A 25,937-nucleotide genomic window follows, 5' to 3' on the forward strand; every position below is an offset into this window, starting at 1 on the left:
TATACAACAATGGTCAGCGTATCTACCTGAAGAACTGCATCTGATCAGTATAAGACTTCTATTACTTAGCTATCTTCAGGCTTTCGTTTGTTTCTTTCTTCACCCCTGTCATTTAGTTTACTTCTTTCTTTATCCCTGAGTACCTGTTGCACACAGTTTCGTAAAAACGTGTATTACATGTTCTAGTATTTATCACTCAAGCATTTCTGTTGCTCTATGTCCCTCATTCTGCTATATCATTAATTACGTAATTTACAGCAACCTTATATGTTTTTTCTGGTAAGATTTATTCACTGATTAACCTAGTATCTATGGTTTCCTTACTCCATATCTACAACTTACGCTTATAATCTTTTTCAGTTTTTCATTTCCATATGTCTGCGTTTGTGTCCGAATTTCGTTTTTTGTTTTGCTTTTGTTACGTAATGGATATATAAAAGCTATTTACTATGTCCCTCTTTCTCGGCCGTCAGCAATAAAACGATCGGCAGTGTTAATAGATAGTATTTCAATATTGAGCACCATTCAGTGACTCGTACACCAACCAGTAATGTATTATACACTCCTGGAAATTGAAATAAGAACACCGTGAATTCATTGTACCAGGAAGGGGAAACTTTATTGACACATTCCTGGGGTCAGATACATCACATGATCACACTGACAGAACCACAGGCACATAGACACAGGCAACAGAGCATGCACAATGTCGGCACTAGTACAGTGTATATCCACCTTTCGCAGCAATGCAGGCTGCTATTCTCCCATGGAGACGATCGTAGAGATGCTGGATGTAGTCCTGTGGAACGGCTTGCCATGCCATTTCCACCTGGCGCCTTAGTTGGACCAGCGTTCGTGCTGGACGTGCAGACCGCGTGAGACGACGCTTCATCCAGTCCCAAACATGCTCAATGGGGGACAGATCCGGAGATCTTGCTGGCCAGGGTAGTTGACTTACACCTTCTAGAGCACGTTGGGTGGCACGGGATACATGCGGACGTGCATTGTCCTGTTGGAACAGCAAGTTCCCTTGCCGGTCTTGGAATGGTAGAACGATGGGTTCGATGACGGTTTGAATGTACCGTGCACTATTCAGTGTCCCCTCGACGATCACCAGTGGTGTACGGCCAGTGTAGGAGATCGCTCCCCACACCATGATGCCGGGTGTTGGCCCTGTGTGCCTCGGTCGTATGCAGTCCTGATTGTGGCGCTCACCTGCACGGCGCCAAACACGCATACGACCATCATTGGCACCAAGGCAGGAGCGACTCTCATCGCTGAAGACGACACGTCTCCATTCGTCCCTCCATTCACGCCTGTCGCGACACCACTGGAGGCGGGCTGCACGATGTTGGGGCGTGAGCGGAAGACGGCCTAACGGTGTGCGGGACCGTAGCCCAGCTTCATGGAGACGGTTGCGAATGGTCCTCGCCGATACCCCAGGAGCAACAGTGTCCCTAATTTGCTGGGAAGTGGCGGTGTGGTCCCCTACGGCACTGCGTAGGATCCTACGGTCTTGGCGTGCATCCGTGCGTCGCTGCGGTCCGGTCCCAGGTCGACGGGCACGTGCACCTTCCGCCGACCACTGGCGACAACATCGATGTACTGTGGAGACCTCACGCCCCACGTGTTGAGCAATTCGGCGGTACGTCCACCCGGCCTCCCGCATGCCCACTATACGCCCTCGCTCAAAGTCCGTCAACTGCACATACGGTTCACGTCCACGCTGTCGCGGCATGCTACCAGTGTTAAAGACTGCGATGGAGCTCCGTATGCCACGGCAAACTGGCTGACACTGACGGCGGCGGTGCACAAATGCTGCGCAGCTAGCGCCATTCGACGGCCAACACCGCGGTTCCTGGTGTGTCCGTTGTGCCGTGCGTGTGATCATTGCTTGTACAGCCCTCTCGCAGTGTCCGGAGCAAGTATGGTGGGTCTGACACACCGGTGTCAATGTGTTCCTTTTTCCATTTCCAGGAGTGTATAAAGCTGCGAAAGGTCATCCTGGAATTGTGTGTGTCATTATGTGGAATTGGGTTCATCGCGTGATTTGTAATCATGAATAACAATTTACAAAAATATCTACAGTGCTTTTGTACTCAGTCTCGGGTAGATAATTCTTATGCCTCATGCACGTAACAAAGAAAAAATAACGAAGAGTTTCTCAATATCGTACACTGCAAAAAGTTACTCGCATGAAATTTACATAAATAATGGAAGTAAATACTTAATACCGTCCATCAAGAAAACAGAGGTAGGATCCGAAGGAAACCCCACAGAATGAAATGAAATTAAGTAAAAAGTAGGCTTTTTTAATAAGTTATATTAAGTAGTGTCTTAAACCTTTGGTATGTTACAATTAGTGTACACCACTAAACGTGTCTTGTAAGTTTACATGGACTGGATGTATACGGAGTATCTGTAAGTACATAATAAAACATCAGCACAATGACAGTAACTATGTACAATGTTATATTTATCATTAGGGCACGAGCTATATATAATACACATCTTACAACGTACTTAATGACTGTTATTTAGATAAATCTTAAAGGTATTGAGTACTATAACGTAATTTGTACATGAAGAAGTAGAACATTGAAACTAAAAAGATACGTTCAAGCTTACTGATTTAAACTATTTACAGTAATTACTAATACAGGAATGTTTTCAATAATTCGATTGGAGAACATTTGCAAATGAAACAGTGTAAACTCACATATCCTCCAGCCGAGGAAATACTAACTGCGAGCATGGTACAGTTTATGTTTGTGTATGTGTGTTTTTCTTTACCAGTCACATACTTCTTTCTTTGACGGTCGGCCATCATCATCTTGTGGTAAATACACAAAGTAGCAGTTCTAAGACATATTTTCAAAAAGATACTGACGTAATTACACATTATATGTGGAGATAAATTGTGCGCAAACGTAGCCCTTAATAGACAGTTACGTGTAAAAAGTACCTCGACTGAGAATTGTTATATGGAATATCATATAATTGCGAGATGTGATGGTAGCATAGAAAACTATATATCTGTAATGCACGAATTGCTACAAATATCAGTCGAAATGAACGTGGAAGACATTTATTTTTTGCTCCAAGCTCTTGCCGAAGCAACAAAGTGCACTTGGAATTTGAATTGCGTTTTCTTACTGTGCCTCCCTGGCTTGTAAATTCATTACAGAGACTTTATTGCTCAAAAATCTATATAGCTTAGGTTAACAGAAAAACAATGTTTACTAATTTGCACTTATTATGAAAAACTTTGCGCTACAGTTCCCAGATGCATGTTACAACTTGAGATGATTGTACTTGTGAACTACTCAAACTGAAGACGCACTGCATCCACTAATACAACACAGCCTACATTTAAAGGCTGCTGAATGACTTAATGGTTACAAGAGCTGGTATTGCAGCGTTTAGCAGGCATTTTAGTACTTTAGTTTAAGTAGTCCCATCACATACAAATTACGAGTGTGATTAATGGTTACCGTACAAATTGGAAAGGATGTTAAATGCACCGCAAAGTACGCCGACAGCTAGTTTAATACATATCCATGACAGTTCAGAGTGCTACGGCGTGATTAGGTCTAAATCAAGCGGGCAGACTGCGGCAGCAGCGTGTTTGTCATGGGTCAGAGAGTAAATAGTACATAAATTACACAGTAGAAAGTAGTAAAATTATTCCAGCTGAAGACTCTGGTTTCACTTTGACAGAACAAGTTTGGAGATTTCCTGGATACACTGCACTCGTCGCTCCGGGCAGCGCTCACTGTCTTCTTATCTGCAAAAGCGCTGGCCTTCGTCACAGTCCCGAAGGCAGCGAGTGTGTCCCGGTGGAAGACGACTGCACGCCACACACCGTCCAGTGTCAGAAACACCACGCAGCGCAATGTCCTCTATATCAATAGTAGCCTCATATTCGCGAAAAGACATCGCACTGTTTGCACCGACTGAGTCACTACTGCTTCTCCGTAACGTGAGCTAGCAGTTGTAGCATTTCACGTGCTACGAGCTCGAGACGTTCGCGTCACTGTGAGAAGGTAATGTTTCTTTTTCTTTTTCTTTGAATAAGTTAGTGTACTGAACGTAATACTTACAACGGGACAGGGGGGGGCCTATATACAGAGGATCGGCGATGAATGAAACACGGCTTTCGGCTTCTCCATAAAGATGCGGTCTTCCCCATGAGAGAGATAGGAAGACAGAGGGAATGAGAAAGAGAGGGGAGGGCGGGGGGGGGAGATGCAATATTAAAGGGACTAGTGGTTGGTAATTTACCTCGTATGTTCGAGTGCTTCCTTTCAACGATACGGCGTAATGGATAGCCGAAATATGTAATGACCAATTGGATACAAGAATCGACTCGTGGAAGATGTACAGGAGAAGTTTGTGTTATTAGTGTGTTACCAGTAGCAGGTAGACACCCCTGTTAGAAAGCTACGGTACAACAAGTGAGGAGATAACAAGGCAGAGTATCAGGAGGTTATCAGTTCACTGCTGAATTTCCTCGTTCGAGCGAATGAAGACGATTGTATTGTTAAATGCATGTCGTGGACGAGTATTAAAAAGGTAAATGCAGAGAATGTCTGTAAGTCAATCTATTGATCGATAGCATTTGGTACGTAGCTCACAGCCAGTACAAAGCAGAGATGTGGTACGTGGATGCAGCGCAGAGCGCTTTATTTGAAGGAATTTTCGAGAGGAGGGAAACGAACTTGGTGCGGAGCCGTACGTGTGCGAGTGATGTATGGGGTCCGGGACGCGGGAGGGCGGTGCTCAGTCGTGCGCGCTGTCGTTCTTGGGGCAGGCGCAGGTGCAGCTCTCGACGATGAACATGCTGAAGTCCATCCACTGGCAGTGGCGGTCGCTGGGCGGGCGGCCGAGGCAGCGCCAGCTGAGCAGCTTCTTCTCAACCTTGGCGTCGGGGCGGCAGTGCATGCCGGGAGGGATGGAGCAGGAGGCGGCGCCGGCGGCGCAGTGGCCGAGGCGCAGGAAGCGCGGCCAGTAGCGCACGCCCAGGTCGCGCCACTCGTGCTCCACGGGGCAGGCGGTGAACGCCCACAGGAAGTGCTGCAGCTTCTTGCGGAACTTGGCCGGGTAGTTGGTGCGCACGCGCGTGCCGTTGGGCAGCTTGAAGTAGCGCAGGTTGAGCTTGTGCAGCGCCTCGGGCATCTCGCCCACGGGCACTAGGCGGCCGTGCTTGTTGCGCCGGAAGGGGAACTCGCCGGGCGCCGCCGCCTCGCCGTGGTGCCTGCCGTGCGCACGGCCCTTGCTCTTGCCGCCCGGGTGCGCCCTGCCTCCACCCCCGTGGTGGCCGCGGCCGTCCGGCGCCTGCAACAGCACGTCACACTTCATGTCGCCGTACCACACGTGCGCTATGCGGGCTACACTACAATATTTAGTACCACGCAATAAATTCGTGAAGCTTTCAAGCATATGAAAAATGAGAAATCATTGGGATGGAATATACACTACTGACCATTAAATTTGCTACACCAAGAACAAATGCAGATGATAAACGGGTATTCATTGGACAAATCAGAACTTAGATAAACCACCTCTGGCCGTAACAACGGCCTTGCTACGCCTGGGCATTCAGTCAAACAGAGCTTGGATGGCGTGTACAGGTACAGCTGTCCATGCAGCTTCAACACGACACCACAGTTCATCAAGAGTCGTATTGTGACGAGCCAGTTGCTCGGCCACCATTGACCATATGTTTTCAATTGGTGAGAGATCTGGAGAATGTGCTGACCAGGGCAGCAGTCGAACATTTTCTGTATCCACAAAGGCCCGTACAGGACGTGCAACATGCAGTCGTGCATTATCCTGCTGAAATGTAGGGCTTCGCAGGAATCGAATGACGCGTAGAGCAACGGGTCGTAACACATCTGAAATGTAACGTCCACTGTTCAAAGTGCCGTCAATGCGAGCAAGAGGTGACCGAGACGTGTAACCAATGGCACCCCATACCATCACGCCGGGTGATACGCCAGTATGGCGATGACGAATACACGCTTCCAATGTGCGTTCACCGCGATGTCGCCAATCACGGATGCAACAGAACCTGGATTCATCCGAAAAAATGACGTTTTACCGTTCGTGCACCCAGGTTCGTCGCTCCTGTCTGTGATGAAGCGTCAAGGGCAACCGCAGCCACGGTCTCCGAGCTGATAGTCCATGTTGCTGCAAACATCATCGAACTGTTAGTGCAGATGGTTGTTGTCTTGCAAACGTCCCTATCTGTTGACTTAGGGATCGAGACGTGGGTGCACGATCCGTTACAGCCATGCGGATAAGATGACTCTCATTCGACTGCTGGTGACACGAGGCCGTTGGGATCCAGCACGGCGTTCCGTGTTACCCTCCTGAACCCACCGATTCCATATTCTGTTAACACTCATTGGATCTCGACCAACGCGAGTAGCAATGTCGCGATACGATAAACCGCAATCGTGATAGGCTACAATCCGACCATTGTCAAAGTCGGAATCGTGATGGTACGCATTTCTCCTCCTTACACGAGGCATCACAACAACGTTTCACCAGGCTACGCAGGTCAACTGCTGTTTGTGTATGAGAAATCCGTTGGAAACTTTCCTCATGTCAGTGCGTTGTTGATGTCGCCACCGACGCCAACCTTGTGTGAATGCTCTGAAAAGCTAATCATTTGCATATCACAGCATCTTCTTCCTGTCGATTAAATTTCGCGTATGCAGCACGTCATCTTGGTGGTGTAGCAATTTAAATGGCCAGTAGCGTACATAGAGTAAATAAAGGCAACTCTTATGGTTGTGAATATCTTGGCCCAATATGCTGGGTGATTTTTTTCATCCTGTACAAACTCTAGGGATTAATCCTTTAGCCTGCCACTGTGGCTGAGCGGTTCAGTCCGGAACCGTGTTGCTGCTACGGTGGCAGGTTCGAATCTTGCCTCGGGCAGGGATTTGTGTGATCTCCTTACGTTAGTTAAGTTTAAGTAGTTCTAAGTCTAGGGGACTGATGACCTCAGATGTTAAGTCCCATAGTTCTTAGATCCATTTGAACCATTTGATTGATCGTTAAGAGGATGCGGTACAAAAAAAGTATAATGAATTTTTATCCGGAAATGCATAGTTTCCATGCTAAAGATGAGTTCTTCAGTCATACTTTGTTACAAAGAGTGCGCTCTAATAGGCGCTGTACCATGCTGCCACTGCTACAGTATGTGTTGAAAATGCTTTCCATGCGCCTCAACGCATGTGAGTACGCTCCGTGGCATGTTCTGTCCCGCACGTTATCGGTCAGGCTGAATCCGAATAGCATCGAAGCCAGCATGAATATGCTGATCCAGTGTCTCCTCATCTGGAGTGGGCTCTGCATAAACGATACATTTGAGATGGCCCCATAACCATAAATCGCAAGGGTTGAGATCCGGTGAACGACCAGGCCTTGAAACTGGACCCCCTCGACCGATCCACTGAACGGGGAAGACAAGATCGAGATGTGTCCGGACGTTAACTGCGAAGTGGCCTGGAGTGCCAGAATGTAGCAGCCACATAACCCCTCGAATAATCAATGTCACTTCTTCCAGTAAGGGAGACAAAGTCACCCGCAAGAAGCCCCGATAGTTCCGGCCTGTTAGGCGACGTGGAAGGAGGACTGGTCCCAAAATACGGTCGCCAATTATCCCGACCCTCAAATTCCGGCTGCACCGATGCTGATGATTCGGTGTTACCATACCTTGAAGGTTCTGCATACTGTCGCACAGATGACTATTATGAAACTTCAAGATACCACTCCGCGTAAAGGTGGCTTCATCTCTGAATAGGATATATGACAGAAATCCCGGCATCATGGTTGGTGAAGAAACCAGAGCCAACTGCTCCCGGTGTGGAAAGTCTATCGTTAGTGAGCCCTGCTCAAGCTGTAAGGTGCTAGTAACAATTGTCGTGGAGAATGTTCCACACGGTAGTCTGGCTTACCCTGTACTCGCGGGCCAACTGCCTGGTACTGTCACGGCGGTCCTCTTCCACAGTGTTAACCACATTTTCCTCCAAGCCTGATGTCCCAACATTTCGGGTACGTCCTTTATGATTTTCTGCTTTCTGATACGACCTTGTCTCACACAAACGGAGAAACACTGTTGCAAATGTTGAATGCTGTGGTTCTAGTCGGTGGGCAAGGTCTCCTGATAAAACCTTGCTGTCCGCCACGCGTTGCCATTTGCGTTTCCGCAAGTAAACACCATGTCGGCAACTCTCGATTTGAATACGGAACCATTGTGTGCAACGCTGTGTCACATCCACTGCAAGGCGAATCAGCAACAGAAGTGGTTGGCACACGACATTACCAGTTACTTTGGAAGGAGAGGGCGCTAGGGCATGACGTATGAGGAACAGTACTACCCTCTAGAAGAAAACCATGCATACTACAACTGTGGCTGCATGGTACAGCACGTATTCGACCGCAGTCTCTGTAACAAAGTATGACTGAATAACTCATCTGTAGCATGGAAACTATGCATTTTCGCACATGAGTTCATAGACCTTTTTTCTTCGAATAATCCCTAGAGTTTGTACACGGTGGAAAAATCATCCTGCATAGCGAAGAAACCCAGCATTGCCCAGGTATTGTTTTTTATATCTGGGCGTCCAAGCTCGTACCATGCAGCGTCCGGCCTTGTGCTTAACGTTTACTACGTCATGTCTCTTGAATGATGTGTTTTACAATGACATAATTTTTTAGGTACATTCAGCGCAACACAGGATACTCTCCGCAAAATTTATTACTAGTAGAGTTATAGCAAAGATGTAATAAATTTAAACGTGAGCCATAATGCGGAAGTTTTTCACTCTTGTCACTGCTTAAGACGCTATATCTCCTGAACTATGTGTCATACGGTGATAAAATTTTGCAGTTAAATTTAATTTTATATGTGCAGACTTTCTGTATAATGTATCACGAATTCATTTGGTAGTAAAGAAGTAATAAATTATAGCGTCATGCCTCATATGGTACTTTTATTGCATGAATGATGGAAAAGTAGTAAGCAATAAACATTTTAGCTTTCATTAGTTTCTAGGGGTTTCCAGCAGTATAGTCCTTCCTTATCAATCCTGCTTTGTAGGGCAGCCTAAAAATGGTTCAAACAGCTCTGAGCACAATGCGACTTAACTTCTGAGGTCATCAGTCGCCTAGAGCTTAGAACTAATTAAACCCAACTAACCTAAAACATCACACACATCCATGCCCATGGCAGGATTCGAACCTGCGACCGTAGCGGTCGCTCGGCTCCAGACTGTAGCGCCTAGAACCGCACGGCAGGGCAGCCTACACTTCAGGGGCAAAAACGGTTTTCAAATCCCTGGTGTGTAGGCCACCATGCATGATTGGTTTGTCATGGGAATAGTATCAGCTGCCATTATCGATCTGTTTTGCAAGGGGCTACATGTCTAGATAAGTACAATTCAGCAGAGAGGGAGAGATGAGATGGATAGTAACAGAGGGGAGGAGAGGATGAAGTAGACAGAGAAAGGGGAGATTGAGTAGATGGACAGAGAGAGTATAAGGAGGATGATATGGACAAAGAAGGAAGGCAGATAAGATGGACAGAGAAAAGGTACAGAAAGTGGGGTGGAGAAAGTAGACAGAGAGACAGGAAGAAGGGGTGATGTAGGAGGCAGGTGAAGGTGTATAGGGGTACTGGGCAGGTTGAAAAGAAAGTAGGGGCAGGAAGAGATGAACAGAGAGACAAGTAATGGATATGGTTAGGTGGATGGGGAGGAAGACATGGTCAGAGAGAAGGAGCGACAATGACAGCGGGGAAGAGGGAGGTGGACAGATAGAGGGGGGGGGGATGAGATGTTCAAAGATATTGAGGGTGGAGGAAGAGGTAGACAAAGAGAGGGCGAAGGGGGACATGTGTGCAATGCATGTGTCAAATACATACGTGAGCGAAGCTGTGGGGAAAAGACTAGTTGTATAATAAGTGCTTCAAAGAGAACCAGGTACCCAGAGAATGGTAAAAGCTTGTTATTACTTCATCTATAAGAAGGACAATAAACAGGACTGCAGAAATTACTGTAGAGCTAGGACGACTATATGGGATAATCTTAAAAGAAAGAATAGATATGTAGGTTACAATAGCTGAAGAATAGGATGGTTTTATATCAGAGCGCTCATGTATTGATGAAATATTCACATTACAGAATCCTAAAAAAGAAGACAATTGCCAGAGGGATAGAGAACGATTTAGTCTTCGTGGATTTGCATGACGTTTGTAGTATGATACCATAAAACAATTTGTCAACAAGTATGAAGCGTGTAGCGTGTCAGTTACTTACATCAAAACACGACCGTCACTGAATTAGTGCATTTCAGAAAATTAACTAAGCATTAAAATGTTAACATACCGCAGGACGTTAATAATAAAACTTAAATTAAATTTGTAGTGCAAAAACTTTGGAAAAAAGATTCAACTTATTAGTAAGTAATTACATTCACTGTAATTACTTTTGCAGTCGAATTTCATATATATATATATATATATATATATATTCAGTCTAGTTAATGGAATGAGACGTAAGTCGTAGATATATCCTGAGTATGTAGTGTTTAACGTTTCGTGATTTAACTTTGACACAAATAACGACAGCAAATAAACATGCACTCCACCAGTTATTCACTTAATTTTTATAATTTTAATTCAGTATTCTATATTTATACCTGATCCAGGATGGACCATATTTCTGCTCTGGACGAAGTGATGTTTTCAACACCTAAACGATAATCTCCCGCCGGCCGGAGTGGCCGAGCGGTTCTAGGCGCTACAGTCTGGAACCGCGCGACCGCTACGGTCACAGGTTCGAATCCTGCCTCGGGTTTGGATGTGTGTGATGTCCTTAGGTTAGTTAGGTTTAAGTAGTTCTAAGTTCTAGGGAACTGATGACCTCAGAAGTTAAGTCCCATAGCGCTCAGAGCCATTTGAACCATCTTTGATTATCTCCCGTTTGGTCCTTTTTATTAGCTCGTTATTCCAAAGGATCCAGTTTAGCTGACATACGAGCCTCTTGACTTTCCCTACTTTATCATTTATGTCATCTTCAACTTTTGCGTTTGATGATATGATAACCCCGGATACTCACAAGTCTTACATCCCTGAGCTTACTGGCTCCAAACTCCAGATCCCCTGTTGGTATTTTCGCCAACCTTCATATAATCGGTTTTGATCAGATGTGAAGGTTATACCTTGTCAAAGATAGTCGGTTGCAATGTACGCTTCCATGTACCGGTTTTTTACTTCAGTTAAAACTTCCGGCCTCCAACCGTGGTCAATGTATACAGCTGTTCACTGACTTTGGATCCCTATCGGCGGGGTACATCTCCAGAGATAAATCGGCAACTGCATCCAAACCTTGAGAGGAGCCTAATTTATAGAGCTGCATAGCGGGCACCACAATTCTTCGGGTGATGCCAGACATGTGATTATCTCGGGCCGATGGCTTCGTTCTCGATTAAAGGTAATCAAACGGTACATTGTAGACACAAAGTCAGCATTCATACTGTATTTTATTTTATCCATTCTCTTCTGCTGAAATTATCATTGTGTTTTCCTCCCTTTTAGTAACAAGGCTACTGATCCTACTTGGGAAATTTTTCTCAACAGTGTGGCTGAAGAGATTTTTAAACCCATGAGGAAAATAATGAACGCCTGAAGACTGCAAAGGATGTAAGTCATACTCTAGCAACAGCAGGCGTTTACACATGTGCTTGTAGTTGTGACCAAGTGTACATTGGAACCCTTAGATCATATTATTTGGAATTAGGACCAAAAAAAGAATTGGTAGCATTCGATTATCTACACTTGAGTGGCACTGTCGTTTTGGATAAACCGCTAAATTGCCCGTAGTGGAATTTGCTTTTCGAAACACAGGCCATGAAATATGATAAATAAATATAATAACAATTTCCAATACAACGCTATATCATTCCACCTTGTATAGAGCGATAACAGAAATTGACAAACACCTTGACAATTTCAACAGAAACGGAAGAGTTAAGTAAAATGAAATATGGATGCTGACCTTCCACCAACAGAGTAACGATCGATTATCTTTAACTGAAATAAGTGCTGGCAATGAAAGCTGACAGTGCATTATTAAAGTTGATACTGTTTTATTATTATTGAGTCTAATTAAATCAGGTGATGCTGAGGAAATTAGACTAGGAAATGAGACACTTAAAGTAGTAGATGGGTTTTGCTATTTAGGGAGCAAAATAACTGATGATGGTTGAAGTAGATAGGATATAAGATGCAGGCTGGCAATGGCAAGAAAAGCGTTTCTGAAGAAGAGAAATTTATTAGCACCGAGTATAGATTTAAGTGTCAGGAAGTCTTTTCTAAAGATATTTGTATGGAGTGTAGCCATGTATGGATATGAACATGGAAGATAAATAGTTTCGACAAGAAGAGAATAGAAGCTTTAGAAATAAGCTACAGTAGTATGCTGAAGAATAGGCGGGTAGATAGTGTAACTAATGAGGAGGCATTGAATAGAATTTCGGAGAAGAGGAATTTGTTACACAACTTGACTAGAAGAAGGAATCCGGTGCTTGGACATGCTCTGAGGCATCAAGGGGTCATCAAGTTCATGTTGGAGAGCGGGGAGGGTGAAAGTCGTAGATGGAGACCAAGAGAGGAATACACTAAGCAGCTTCAGAAAGCTGTAGGGTGCAGTAGTTGCTTGGAGATGAAGAAGCACGGAGAGCTGCATCAAACCACTGTCTGGACTGAAGGCAGCAACAACAACAACAACAACAGTCCTTATGCATAGTCTTCAGTATAATTTAGACCCAAAATTTTCGCTCTCTTTCCTTGATTTCTTCTATGAACCTCTTTCTATTTAAAACGAGTGTTTCAGCCCCCAAAAGATACTATGGTTTGATGACAGTGTAGCAGTGTACCAGTTTTATGTATTTTGAGATGCATTCTCTGTTATAGATGTCTTTTTGAGTCTGAAGATCGTTTTCATTTTGTGACAGCGAACTTCGTAACCAATCTTTTATAGGCCAGGTTCCTACACAGTTTCACATAAATATTGTAACTCAGAAAGTGTCTCGACTTTTCTGTGTATATGTTTTAGAATTTGTGGCGCCAGGTTATTGCTACACATGCATTTTGCTTTTCCTGATAATACTTGAAGCCCTACTCTTTCTGCCGTTTCTTTGCGGATTTCTATTAGATTTTCCGCTATCTGAATGTTTTGTCACATTCTTCTCGATAAACAAAGGTGAAGCACACAAAGGGAGCGAGGAAACGAAATGAAACTTCACAGGTTGAGATGGTATCTGATACTATTTTGCCATTACAAAAATTAATCAAATTTACAAAGAACTTAGCTGTTATGAGCCCACCTATCTGTATGACATAGCATCCCTCTGACCTGGAAGCATGCACTGAATCGGTTGGGAAAGGTATCACAAAGCAATTGTATCTTGTCCTCCGGGAAGCTGGCCCATAACTTTTGTATCTGACACTTCATATCCTGGATACTGCCACTGAGACGGATTTGACATAAGAGCTGATCCTACCTTGCATCAGGGACCGATCTGGAGATTTTGCTGGCCAACATCAATCAGACAGTGTATAGAGACATGTGCCATGCGTGGACGAGCCTTTTCTTGTTGAAAAATGGCGTGATGAGACTATCGCATGAGCAGTAACACATGAGGACACAGGATGTCCGAGATGTACCGCTGTGCTCTTAGAATTACCTAAAGCACTATCAGCTGTCACCTGAAAGCTACCCAAGGCATGACGCCAGGAGTAATATGACTGTGCTTCTCCAAAACGTGGGAAAATGGAACGTGCCCACAGGTCACCTAACATATTTGCCGACATTGGTCCAACACACTGTGATGTGATTCACCATCCGTCCATGCTTCAACGCCACGGCACTGCTGCAAACGCACTCGTAAAGACTCTGATTAACTGTACTCGATGCATGGGATCGTGACTCCGTGGTCTGGTGCGGGATGGTGTAGAGTGCTGGAGAGACTCCATTACTTGTTCTCTGGCGCCAGATGCGGATGCAAAGAGGTGTGATGGTGCACAATACGGGGAACCTTCCTTGGGGTGGTCAGACGTGGTCGACTGGAACCCTGACGACATGTATGACAGCCGTCACTTTCCCATGTATGAGATTTTCTCTGTGCAGCGGAGTGAGGGCTGATATGAAACTTCCTGGCAGATTAAAACTGTGTGCCGGACCGAGACTCGAACTCGGGTTACACAGGTTCAGAGTTCGAGTCTCGGTCCGGCACACAGTTTTAATCTGCCAGGAAGTTTCATATCAGCGCACACTCTGCTGCAGAGTGAAAATCTTATTCTAGAAATATCCCCCAGGCTGTGGCTAAGCCATGTCTCCGCAATATCCTTTCTTTCAGGAGTGCTAGTTCTGCAAGGTTCGCAGGAGAGCTTCTGTTAAGTTTGGAAGGTAGGAGACGAGGTACTGGCAGAAGTAAAGCTGTGAGGATGGGGCGAGTTTCGTGTTTAGGTAGCACAGATGGTAGAGCACTTCCCCGCGAAGGGCAAAGGTCGCGAGTTCGAGTCTCGGTCCGGCACACAGTTTTAATCTGGAAGGAAGTTTTACTTTCCCATGTAATCCTGCAATCGGTCACTGTCACTTCTGAATGCCCCACGAATCTCGATACTGAACAATTCGAGAGGTCGACTAAATAGAAAACCACAACGAGTCTCCTTTCAAACTCTGTCAGGTGCTGATAACGCTGGCTTGCACGAGTACGTGGCATCACAGTGTACTTCACATTGGCCACTCAATATCGACGCTGTTCACGCTCTTTGTGTATATCCCATCTGGTCCAGTACCGAAACTGAAGACGAACAGCTCTAATCCCAACTGTCTGCTGTTCTAGCTGCGACAGACAATTGTGACTCTCAAGTATTTACACTACTGGCCATTACAATTAATACACCACGAAGATGACGTGCCACAGACGCGAAATTTAACCGACAGGAAGAAGATACTGTGATATGCAAATGATTAGCTTTTCAGAGCATTCACACAAGGCTGGCGTCGGTGGCGACACCTACAACGTGCTGACATGAGAAAAGTTTCCAACCGATTTCTCATACACAAACAGCAGTTGATCGGCGTTGCCTGATGAAACGTTGTTGTGATGCCTCGCGTTAGGAGGAGAAAAGCGTACCATCACGTTTCCGACTTTGATAAAGGTCGGATTGTAGCCTATCGCGGTTGCGGTTTATCGTATCGCGACATTGCTGCTCGCGTTGGTCGAGATCCAATGAGTGTTAGCAGAATATGGAATCGGTGGGCTCAGGAGGGCAACACGGAACGCCGTGCTGGATCCCAACGGCCTCGTATCACCAGCAGTCGAATGAGAGGCATCTTATCCGCATGGCTGTAACGGATCGTGCACCCACGTCTCGATCCCTAAGTCAACAGATAGGGACGTTTGCAAGACAACAACCATCTGCACTAACAGTTCGATGATGTGTGCAGCTGCATGGACTATCAGCTCGGAAACCATGGCTGCGGTTACCGTTGACGCTGCGTCACAGACAGGAGCGCCTGCGATGGTGTACTCGACGACGAATCTGGGTGCACGATTGGCAAAACGTCATTTTTTTCGGATGAATCCAGGTTATGTTTACAGCATCATGATGGTCGCATCCGTGTTTGACGACATCGCGTTTAACGCACATACTGGCGTATCACCCGGCGTGGTGGTATCGGGTGGCGAGGGTTACACGTCTCGGTCATCTCTTGTTTGCATCGACGGCATTTTGAACAGTGGACGTTACATTTCAGATGTGTTACGAACCGTGGCTCTACCCTTCATTCGATCCCTGCAAAACCCTACATTTCAGCAGAATAATGCACGACCGCATGTTGCAGGTCCTGTACGGGCCTTTCTGGATACAGAAAACGTTCGACTGCTGCCATGGCCAGCATATTCTGCAGATCTTGCACCAATTGAAAACGTTTGGTCAATAGTGGCCGAGCAACTGGCTCGTCACAATGCGCCAGTCACTACTCTTGATAAACTGTGGTATCGTGTTGAAGCTGCATGGGCAGCTGTACCTGTACACGCCATCCAAGCTTTGTTTCACTCAATGCCCAGGCGTATCAAGGTCGTTATTACGGCCAGAGGTGGTTGTTCTGGGTACTGATTTCTCAGGAACTATGGACCTAAAATGCATGAAAATGTAATCACATGTCAGTTCTAGTATAATATATTTGTTCAATGAATACCCGTTTATCATCTGCATTTCTTCTTGGTGTAGCAGTTTTATTGGTCAGTAGTGTACATACCTGCCGACGGCGTGTGTGAATACGAAGTTACACAGACATCCAACCATATCTCATCGGTGCTTCACCTTTTTGTCAGACCCTGTAGAGTCGTCATGTCATCCGCAAAAGTCAACCAGTCTGCCCCAATGTTGGTTCCCCCTAATATGACTGGTCCGTATACTATTGCAGTGTTCAAAAAAGCCATAAGAGAAAATTTCGTCGTGTCCTGAGGCCGTATTATTATAACTAGTCACTGCTTAAGGCAGGTAGAGGTTTGGTGTGGGGTATCACGTGGAGCTGAAGTCATAGTGCGTTTGCGGTACTCACGACGGGCGTGATGCTCATGCAGGAGGGGTCGAAGTGCACGCCGAGTCGGGCCCGCAGCGCCGTCTCGTTGAGGTCCTGCGGCCTGGGGTCCAGGCTGGCGTCCCGCGGCTCCTCGGGCAGCGGGTACTCGTCGCCCGGCGGCGACGGCTTCAGCCCCGCGTCCTCCGGCGACAGCCCGCGCCGCGACACGCGGCCCGCCGCCGCCCCCGCGCCCGCGCCCGCGCCGGCCGTCCGGTTGTGGTCGTAGCCGTAGGCCTCCGCCTCCAGTCGCCGGTCGTGCGGGTGCGCCCGCGCGTGGGCGTGCAGGTGCGCATCCGCCGCCGCAGTCGCCAGCACCAGCCACAGGCACCACGTCCACAGCAGCTCCATCTGCACACATACCGAGCAAGAGGTTTGTAACCAGCTCCTTACAAACTCCGCCTGTACATCCTTCAAATACAAAACAATAAAGCAAGCGGTGAAATGCTTGTGAGGAGACAGTATTTTGCCCCCATACGCGAAATACACTACCGTTTGTTGAAACTGCAACACGAAGAAGGAAACGCGTGAATTTAATTAATTTAATACCACAGGTCAGGTACATGACAAGCAACAAATTATTACCTGTTCAAATCTGTACATGTCCTTTGAGCCCTACTATTCAGTATGTCGTGTGGCCACCATACGCTGCAATTAGAGCTGCTATACGCCGTGGCACTGAATCAGTAAGGTTCTGAATACGTTCCTGAGGGATTTCCCTCCACACAGTCTGTATCCGAGCCCACAAATCCGTGACACCAGCTAGTGGAGGACCCTGGTGCACCAGGTGCCAACCGACCATATCCCAGACGTGTTCGATGGGCGACATATCTGATGAACGTGCAGGCCACGGAAGCAGTGGTACCCGTCGCTCTTCGAAGGAGGCCTGTACATTCCTCGCAGTATGTGGCTGGGCATTGGCCTGTGGAGATACCTGAAGCAGGGGGAGTACCTTACGCTCCACAACCTCCGTTAGGTACCGGTTGCTGTTCAAAGTGCCAGCTATACGTACGCGGCGAGATCGGTTGTTGTAACTAATGGGACCCCTAACCAGCACACCTGCTGTTTGTACACTATGCTGCTCCACAATGCAGCCCTCCAGGTTGCGCTCACCACAGTATCGCTGGACACGTATGCGACCATCACTGTAGGACACGTTGAAGCGGGACTCATCTGAAAAGATTGCATGTTGCCACTCAACACTCCAGTGACGGTGTTCACGTGCCCATTGCAGTCGGACGAGCTTGTGGTTACTGTGCAATAGAAGCCGACGTAATGGCATGCGTGCAACCAGTCCAACCTGCGGCAGATGGCGACGAATCGTCAATGCAGACAAGTTCACACATGTTGCAGTACTCCAGAGATGAGCCAACACTGTGGATGATACTGTACGGTCCGTAATGACCATGCAAACAAGATGACAGTCATGCCGTGCTGTGGCCATGTTCCGTGGTCCAGCTCCCGCTCGTCGCTGCGTACGACCTTCCTCTAGCCACAGCTTCAAAAAATGGTTCAAATGGCTCTGACCACTATGGGACTTAACGTCTTAGGTCATCAGTCAGACCCTGCAGTTTCCACACATGCATCACTGACGTAGCAGTATGCCCTGTGCGAGCCGAAATGTCACGGTATGACAACCCTGTTTCCTGGAGAGCGATCATTCTGCCCCATTCGAACTCGCTCACATGCCGATATGCTTCCTTTGACGTCGACGATGCATACTGGCACTCGCTGTACTGTTTCCACCTTGTGTGACAGCTCTGCACCGACCCTGTCGGACCGTATACGCCGTGGCCACAGATCCGTGACACCAGTTACTGAAGGACCATGACGTACCAGACTCCGACCAACCATATCCCAGACATGTTCGATGGGCGACATGTCTAGCGAACGTGGAGGCCAGGGAAGCAATGGTACCCGTCTTTCTTCGAAGAAAGCCTGTACATTCTTCGCTATATGTGGCCTGTGGAGATGCCTGAAGAAGGGGGAGTACCTCAGGATCCACAACCTCCATTAGGTACCGGTTGTTGTTCAAAGTGCCCACAGTACGTACGGTGCGAGATCGGTTGTTGAAACCAATGGCGTCCCAAACCGTCACACCTGCTGTTCGTCCGCTATTCCGCTCCACTACGCAGCCCTCCAGGTTGTGCTCACCACGGTACCGCCGAAGACGTACGCGGACATCACTGTAAGACACCAAAGCAAGTTGCTGCATATGGGCTTCAGCAGCAGGCGCCTGGTTCGTGCACCCATGCCGATAACTGTTCGTCGGCGACGAAGGCTGGAATTTGCACGTCAATACTGCCTCCGAATGTTTACTGAATGGCGACAGATGGCCTCCCCAGATGATTCACGTTTTATGCTCTATCAGACAGACGGCCATTGGTGTGTACGGCGTCAGACGTCTGAAAGCAAACATGCTGCAACGATCGTCGGAAGCTTCCAGGCCGGAGGAGGGAGCTTTGTGGTCTGGAGAATGTTTTCGTGGCATTCCCTCAGTGATAACGTCATTCTGGAAGGCACAATGGATCAACACAATACATCGGGCCATGTCCATCTAGCCGCGCGGGATACTCGTGCGGTCTTAGGCGCATTGTCATGGCTTCCCCCGTCGGAGGTTCGAGTCCACCCTCGGGCTTGCGTGCGTGTGTTGTTAAGTTAGGTTAGGTAGTGCGTAAGCCTAGGGACCGATGACCTCCGCAATTTGGTCCCACAGGAACTTACCACAAATTCCCAAAAAATGTCCATCTACCAGCAGGATAACGCAACGTGTCACACAGTTCGCAGTGTACGTGCGTGGTTCGAAGAGCACCAGGATGAGTTTACTTTACTCCCCTGACGACCAAACTCCCCGGATCTAAACCCAACAGAGAATCTGTGGGGCGATCTCGATCGGGCTGTTCGCATCATGGATTCTCAACCAAGAAACCTAGCGCAGCTGGCCACTGCACTACAGCCGTCATGCTACCTTCCAGAACCTCCATGGTCGCTACTTGCAGCGTCCCGCATCACAAAAGTCGTTATTTACTCTTTGGACGGTGGGTCGCGTTAATGTGACTTGACAGTGTACCTCGTAGACACTGCCGTGTTCACGGCTTTTGCTGAATCGCTAGTGGAACCAATCAAATTCCGGATCCTGTGGCAGATTCTTCGTCGGTGTAATAGACAGGCCCCCAATACTGCAGAAACTACACAGTGCCCGAGGTCATGGGAAGGCACTACGACACCATTCGGTCGTCTGATGCTGAAAACAGTGCGGAGTATTTGTCTCCGTACAGTCCTGGCACAAATGGGTTCCTGACAGCCCACCTTCAAAACGGTGCCCATCTGATGTGACGGTGTACTCGCGAGGTAAAAGTATCTTTGCGATACTGAAGATCCATGTTAGACAGTTTTGATGTCGGAAACCAGAACTTTTGTGTTATCTCCAATATGCTATGATACATGCGACTTGCATCGATTTTCATCCCTTGTTCAAAGTCGGTAAACTAGTGATTGCTGCCGTATTCACTACAGACTGGTCAGATGTCTTTTCTATACTCACGATATAGCCGCAGGTGGGCACAACATTGGCACCATATGCGGCACGAAACAGAATACTGACATTTGCTGGACGCATCAAGAAGATGAGCGACAATACATCGACCAAGATACGTAAAGCAGTATGTTTGAATGGTATCAAATACGTGAAATAAGTCAGGGGATGGTTGGAAAACGATTGAAATAAAAAATCCTTGCAAAGTAAAGCAAGACATGTCCGGCTATTGTAAAACAGTGGAAAATTATAGGTGGGCGTAATAGGATCAAAATTAAGGTAACAGGAGCAGGAGGAATCACGAGGTGCGGGAAAATGAAAAGGTATTGGAAAGAAGGAACAAATACGTACTGAAGAAGTCGCTTGTCATCGTAAAGGATCGAAATGAATTAAATAAATACATAAGCAAATCATTTAACCACTCACAAATGACCACTTCCTGCATTTGACGTCGACAGTGAGGAAGGACTATTTGCACCATTACTGTCTTTGAAGCAAATTGTGAATGGTTTTAACTTTTAAATAAAACGTTAAAATACGATGTCCATTGCAAATTTTAGATAGTATACTTGTGAAGAGAATCATTTAATCGGCAAAGTGGAGGTTGTTGAGGTATATATTGATCTCCTGGCTTACACTGTCCAATGTGCACTTTCGGTTGAAGTCTGAGCGGTGTTTCATATTTTTAAGTACTGAGAATGTTTTTGAAAGTTAATGCACCAAATATTAGTGTGATAAAATTCAGAGCCGCATCTGGTCTGATACGAGACAGCAGCTTCAGCATTCTTCTAGTAGAACTAAGACTCCTACAGTTGTGTTCCAACACACTCCAATGTTAGGTCTATCGGGTAGCAAGCAACACTTTGAAAATCTGCTTCAGAGACAGATGATGCAAGTGATTTGATTTTTCTATTTCCCTACGTGTAACGTAATCTAAAAATGCATTGGAGTCCATCTGAATTAATGGTTTAATTTTCAAAAAGGGTTACATATATTCAACGTATTTCATCAAAGAAAATTCTTCAGTAAATCTTCTGTCACATTTCTTTCACATAAAAATTGTCTTTAGTAACAGGTAATGATGAATGAATCTCGTTCATCACGCCTTGTCCTGTTTCACAACTGATGAAGAATATATAAGCGATGTCTTCTGTAAATATTTCGTCTTTAGTTCTGCCAAGTAATAAATTTTTACTCTTTGACTTCTAATGTAAGACTGACAGCAGTGGATGCCGTATGCCTACTCATCCGAAATAGAAGTGTTGACAGGCATAAAACGAGAACAAATTGTGCTTAAACACGCTACTTGGCAATAAATCAATGCGAACATAATATTCTGTCACTCTTAATTTTCTTTTTTAAAAGCTGACGTCGATGGCCTTCGCAGTGGACAACTCTGAACAAGTTTCTACATCCGACTTGCTTCTCCAACAGAAGGCGGTACAGTGAGTGAAAAAACGTCCTTTAGCTCCAGGAAACGAGGTACATTAACATACGGAACAGAATCCACGAAACAACTACTTCTTTTTGCAGCACTCACTATTTATTATCAAAGATAATGTCTGATGATCATGCAGTTCAGACCATGAACTAAATCTTTTCAGTTGACTGAACGTAGAAACAGCGACATTTCTACATCTAGTATATGTGACAAGAGCATTTGATTCGACGTTAAGATATTAGCTCATTGAGATGACACAATACTACCACAGAGTAGTTACATTGATGTTGTACGTTGGGTAAATAGACCAATACAATACACTTAAACTGACCCGCTGCCAACTAACGCATAGTATATTAAGAACTCACGTTACTCACAAACTGCCACAACACTTGTATCGCCTGTGGGCACTCCCAAAATGTCAGCAGCATTGTTTACACAGCTGCACGCATACGTTTCTTTTTCGACGAATACTCAATAGGCACCGTGGTTCGCTATATTACGCTACCTTAATCCCATGTCTAGGACTGTTTTGAACAGAGTGTGAATTACACCAACCAACACCCCCCCAATCTGGTTGGAGGACCTAACTATAAATGCGAGGCTTCAGCTGAGTATGAGATACAGGAGGAGACTGATGGACTCCCTCCCTTGCCCTGTTGAGGAGGTGTTACACGACATTAGCGTGATGTTTATTCGGGGCGACTAATTTTTTATCCAGTGTGCTTTCATAGAGAGGAATTTTCCCTCAAAGCTATGAAGATTCTTGGGAGATCCAGCAATGACAAAACTACGTATTTCATCTGGTGTACAAGATATGTGAGACAGCCAAAATAACCTCAGACTTCATGATCAGTGTAATAATTCGAATAAGAGAGAATGCAGCTGCTTAAACCATCTGTTTAATAAGTAATGGATGTAAAATACTGAAACGAATTATAGAATAATAGAAAAAATAGTTGATGCCGACCTTGAGGAGATCACTTTGGGTTCCAAAGAAATGTAGGAAGACGCAGAGCAATACTGACCCTGCGAATCTTAAAAGATACATTAAAGAAAGGCAGACCTACGTTGATAGCATTAGTAGATCTAGAGAAAGTTTTTGCACTGTTGACTGGACTGGAGTGTTCGAAATTCTCAACGTCGGAGGGTCAAATATAGGGAACGGAGAATTATTTACAGCTTGTACAGAAACCAGATTGTAGCTATAAGAGTCGAAGGATACAAAAGGGAAGCAGTGGTTGACAAAATAATGAGATCAGGCTGTAATTTAAACACGATGTTATACACTCTGTACAATGAGAAAGTATTAAATGAAAACCAAAGAGAAATTTGGAAGGGGAATTAAAGATCAGGGAGAAGAAATAAAAACCTTGAGGTTTGTTGATATCATTATAATCGCACAAGAACTCGGAACAGAAGCTGAAATATATGGGTAGTGTCTTGGACAGAAATTAGAAGGTGGACACAGAAAATAAACAAATAAATAGAAATAAAACAAGGGTAATGGATCGAAGTCAAATTAAATCGACGGATGGTGAAGGGACTAGGAAATTATACATGACCATTAGGAGTTAAAAAATGAATGTCGTGTGACTAGAGCCTCCCGTCGTGTAGACCGTTCGCCGGATGCAAGTCTTTCGATTTTACGCCTCTTCGGCGACTTGCACGTCGATGGAGATGAAACACCCAGTCCCTGAGGGGAGAAAATCTCCGACCCAGCTGTGAATCGAACCCGGGCCCTTAGGACTGACATTCTGTCACACTGACTACTCAACTAACGGGGGCGGACAACATTAGTTTTAAGTTTTGCTATTTAGGCAAGAAAATAAAAGATAGTGGCCGAAGTGCAGACGATACAACATGCTAATAGAAAATCTATTCTGATGATAAGTGGCTTAGCATACAAGCGAAACGCAGTTTAGACAGTAAGAAAATAGAAATTTGTGAAATGTAAAGGAGACCGCTCATAAAACACTAATACGACCTATTCTTGAGTACTGCTCGAGCGTTTGGGATCCCTATCTGGTCGGATTGAGGGAGGACATAGAAGCAATTCAGAGGCGGGCTGCTAGATTTGTTACTGGTAGGTTTGATCATCACGGGAGTGTTAAGGAAATGCTTCAGGAACTCGGGTGGGAGTCTCTGGAGAAAAAAAGGAGGCGTTCTTTTCGTGAATCGCTAGTGATGAAATTTAGAAAACCAGCATCTGAGGCTGACTGCAGTACAATTTTACTGCCGCCAACTTATATTTCGCGGAAAGACCACAAAGATAAGATAAGAGAGATTAGGGCTCGTACAGAGGCATATTGGCAGTAATTTTTCCCTCGTTCAGTTTGGGAGTGGAACAGGGATAGAAGATGGTAATTGTGGTGCGAGGTACCCTCCGCCACACACCATATGGTGGATTGCGGAGGATGTATGTAGATGTAGATGTAGAACTGAAGATCAGATGGGTAGATCGGATAACTAATGACAAGGTACTGAACGGAATTGGGGGGAAAAGAAATTTATGAAACAATTTGACTTAAAGGAGGGATATGTCAATAGGAGACATCCTGAGGCATCAAGCAGTCGTCAATTTCTAAATGTAGGGAAGTGTAGGAGTAACTGTCGGGGGAGCCTGAGTGATGAATACATTAAGCATGTGCGTATAGTTTTTGGGTCAAGTATTTATGTACAGATGAAGAGGTTTGCACAGGATATACTAGTGTGGAGAGAAGCATCATACCAATCTTCTAACTGAAGACCACAAAAACAACAAACAGGTATCTGAAGACAGCAGATCAGCACTCATCAAAACAAAACAAAGAAAAGTAAAATAAAACGTGCGTAAACGTCTGAATATCCTGAATATCACAACGATGATGGCCAGAGCCGTACCAACCCTGAGGGTACCTCGCAATTTCATTATACGTAACAAATATTTAGGTCATTCACACAAATCGATTTGTTATTAAGACGACATTCTATTATTTGCGGAGAGATTCACTTTTTTCTCAGCTCACCTTGCACGCCGTAAGTAACCTCAGACAACACTCTGTGACCGCGGGGGCGTCGCTTGTTTTGCCCGAGGCGGCGCGTGAGTTATGCCTGCGGCGCGCGGCGCGTGAGGCAACCGGGTGGCCAGCCGGCGCCGGCGGGCAGACTAAACAGCGGCGCGCAGGCGCCGCCGACCGCCTTATAGCCTCGTAAACGAGTCCGGTGCTGGTCGCGCGCACGTGGGGACAGTTATACGTGCGGGATCTGACTCGCGCCTCGCAACTCATTTACGCCGCTAACCGCGCTTTAGGCGAGCTCTCTCCGCAGTGCGTCTAACTTTGTAGAACAAACAGCCGCCACAAATAACGGCCACAAAGGAATTTCAAAAGCCTGAGTGCTGGCCTTCGTCCCCGTGGAATGGCTGTTGTTTATTATCCTTCCGTCACGATGGAAGCCTCTACGGATCTGAACTATTTCGTATCTTCCACCCGTGCCTCTAAGAACTGTCTGCGTACGAGTCAACTCGTAAAAGATGCATTCCGAAAATTCCAGGTTCGCATTTCATCCTATTTCCAGAACACATCTTCTCCGTGTTCGCATTAAGTTCCTCTACGTTTGTTCAGAATTTGATCATTGCTATTAAGTTTAAAGTACTCTGACCTCAATATGTGCAAAGTGTTCCACACTTTGAGACGTGATAATACAGACTGAAAAAAGAAAAATGTCCAATAATCATGGACTCTATAATACATACCTTAAGAGCTCTGAGCATTTATCCATCTTCACTCAAGAGAAACATATCTCTCCTCCCACGCTCTATTTTCTATTACGTACGACCTACTGAAAGCAGTAAACGAATGAGAACATAGTACACTGTTACTGTAAAACAGAAGAGCTTCTACACTACTGGCCATATAAATTGCTACACCACCAAGGTTACGTGCTGCAGACGCGAAATGTAATCGACAGGAAGAAGATGCTGTGAAATGCAAATGATTAGCTTTTCAGAGCATTCACACAAGGTTGACGCCGGTGCCGATACCTACAACGTGCTGCCATGAGGAAAGTATCCAACCGATTTCTGATACACAAACAGCGGTTGACCGGTCTTGCCTGGTGAAACATTATTGTGAGGCGTCGTGTTACGAGGAGAAATGCGTACCATCACGTTTCCGACTTTGATAAAGGTCGCATTGTAGCGCGATTGCGGTTTATTGTATCGCGTCATTGCTGCTAGCGTTGGTCGAGATCCAATGACTGTTAGCAGAATATGGAGTCGGTGGGTTCAGGAGGCTAATATGGAACGCCGTGT

At 45.9% G+C, this 25,937-nt stretch overlaps 1 protein-coding gene across 1 annotated transcript; it reads right to left on the reverse strand.

Moving 5' to 3' along the window:
- Positions 1–2,339: 2,339 nt before the first annotated feature.
- LOC124788630 (noggin-like) lies at positions 2,340–24,912 on the reverse strand. The gene is made up of 4 exons (XM_047255900.1): positions 24,652–24,912; positions 16,878–17,018; positions 16,650–16,826; positions 2,340–5,337 (listed from the first exon to the last, which is right to left on the reverse strand). Exons 1-4 carry the CDS (start codon positions 24,910–24,912, stop codon positions 4,783–4,785), a joined length of 1,134 nt encoding a protein of 377 aa, XP_047111856.1. The 3' UTR covers positions 2,340–4,782.
- Between the last annotated feature and the right edge of the window lie 1,025 nt (positions 24,913–25,937).

This window comes from Schistocerca piceifrons, chromosome 3 (assembly GCF_021461385.2).
Source record: "Schistocerca piceifrons isolate TAMUIC-IGC-003096 chromosome 3, iqSchPice1.1, whole genome shotgun sequence".
Taxonomy (NCBI): domain Eukaryota; kingdom Metazoa; phylum Arthropoda; class Insecta; order Orthoptera; family Acrididae; genus Schistocerca; species Schistocerca piceifrons.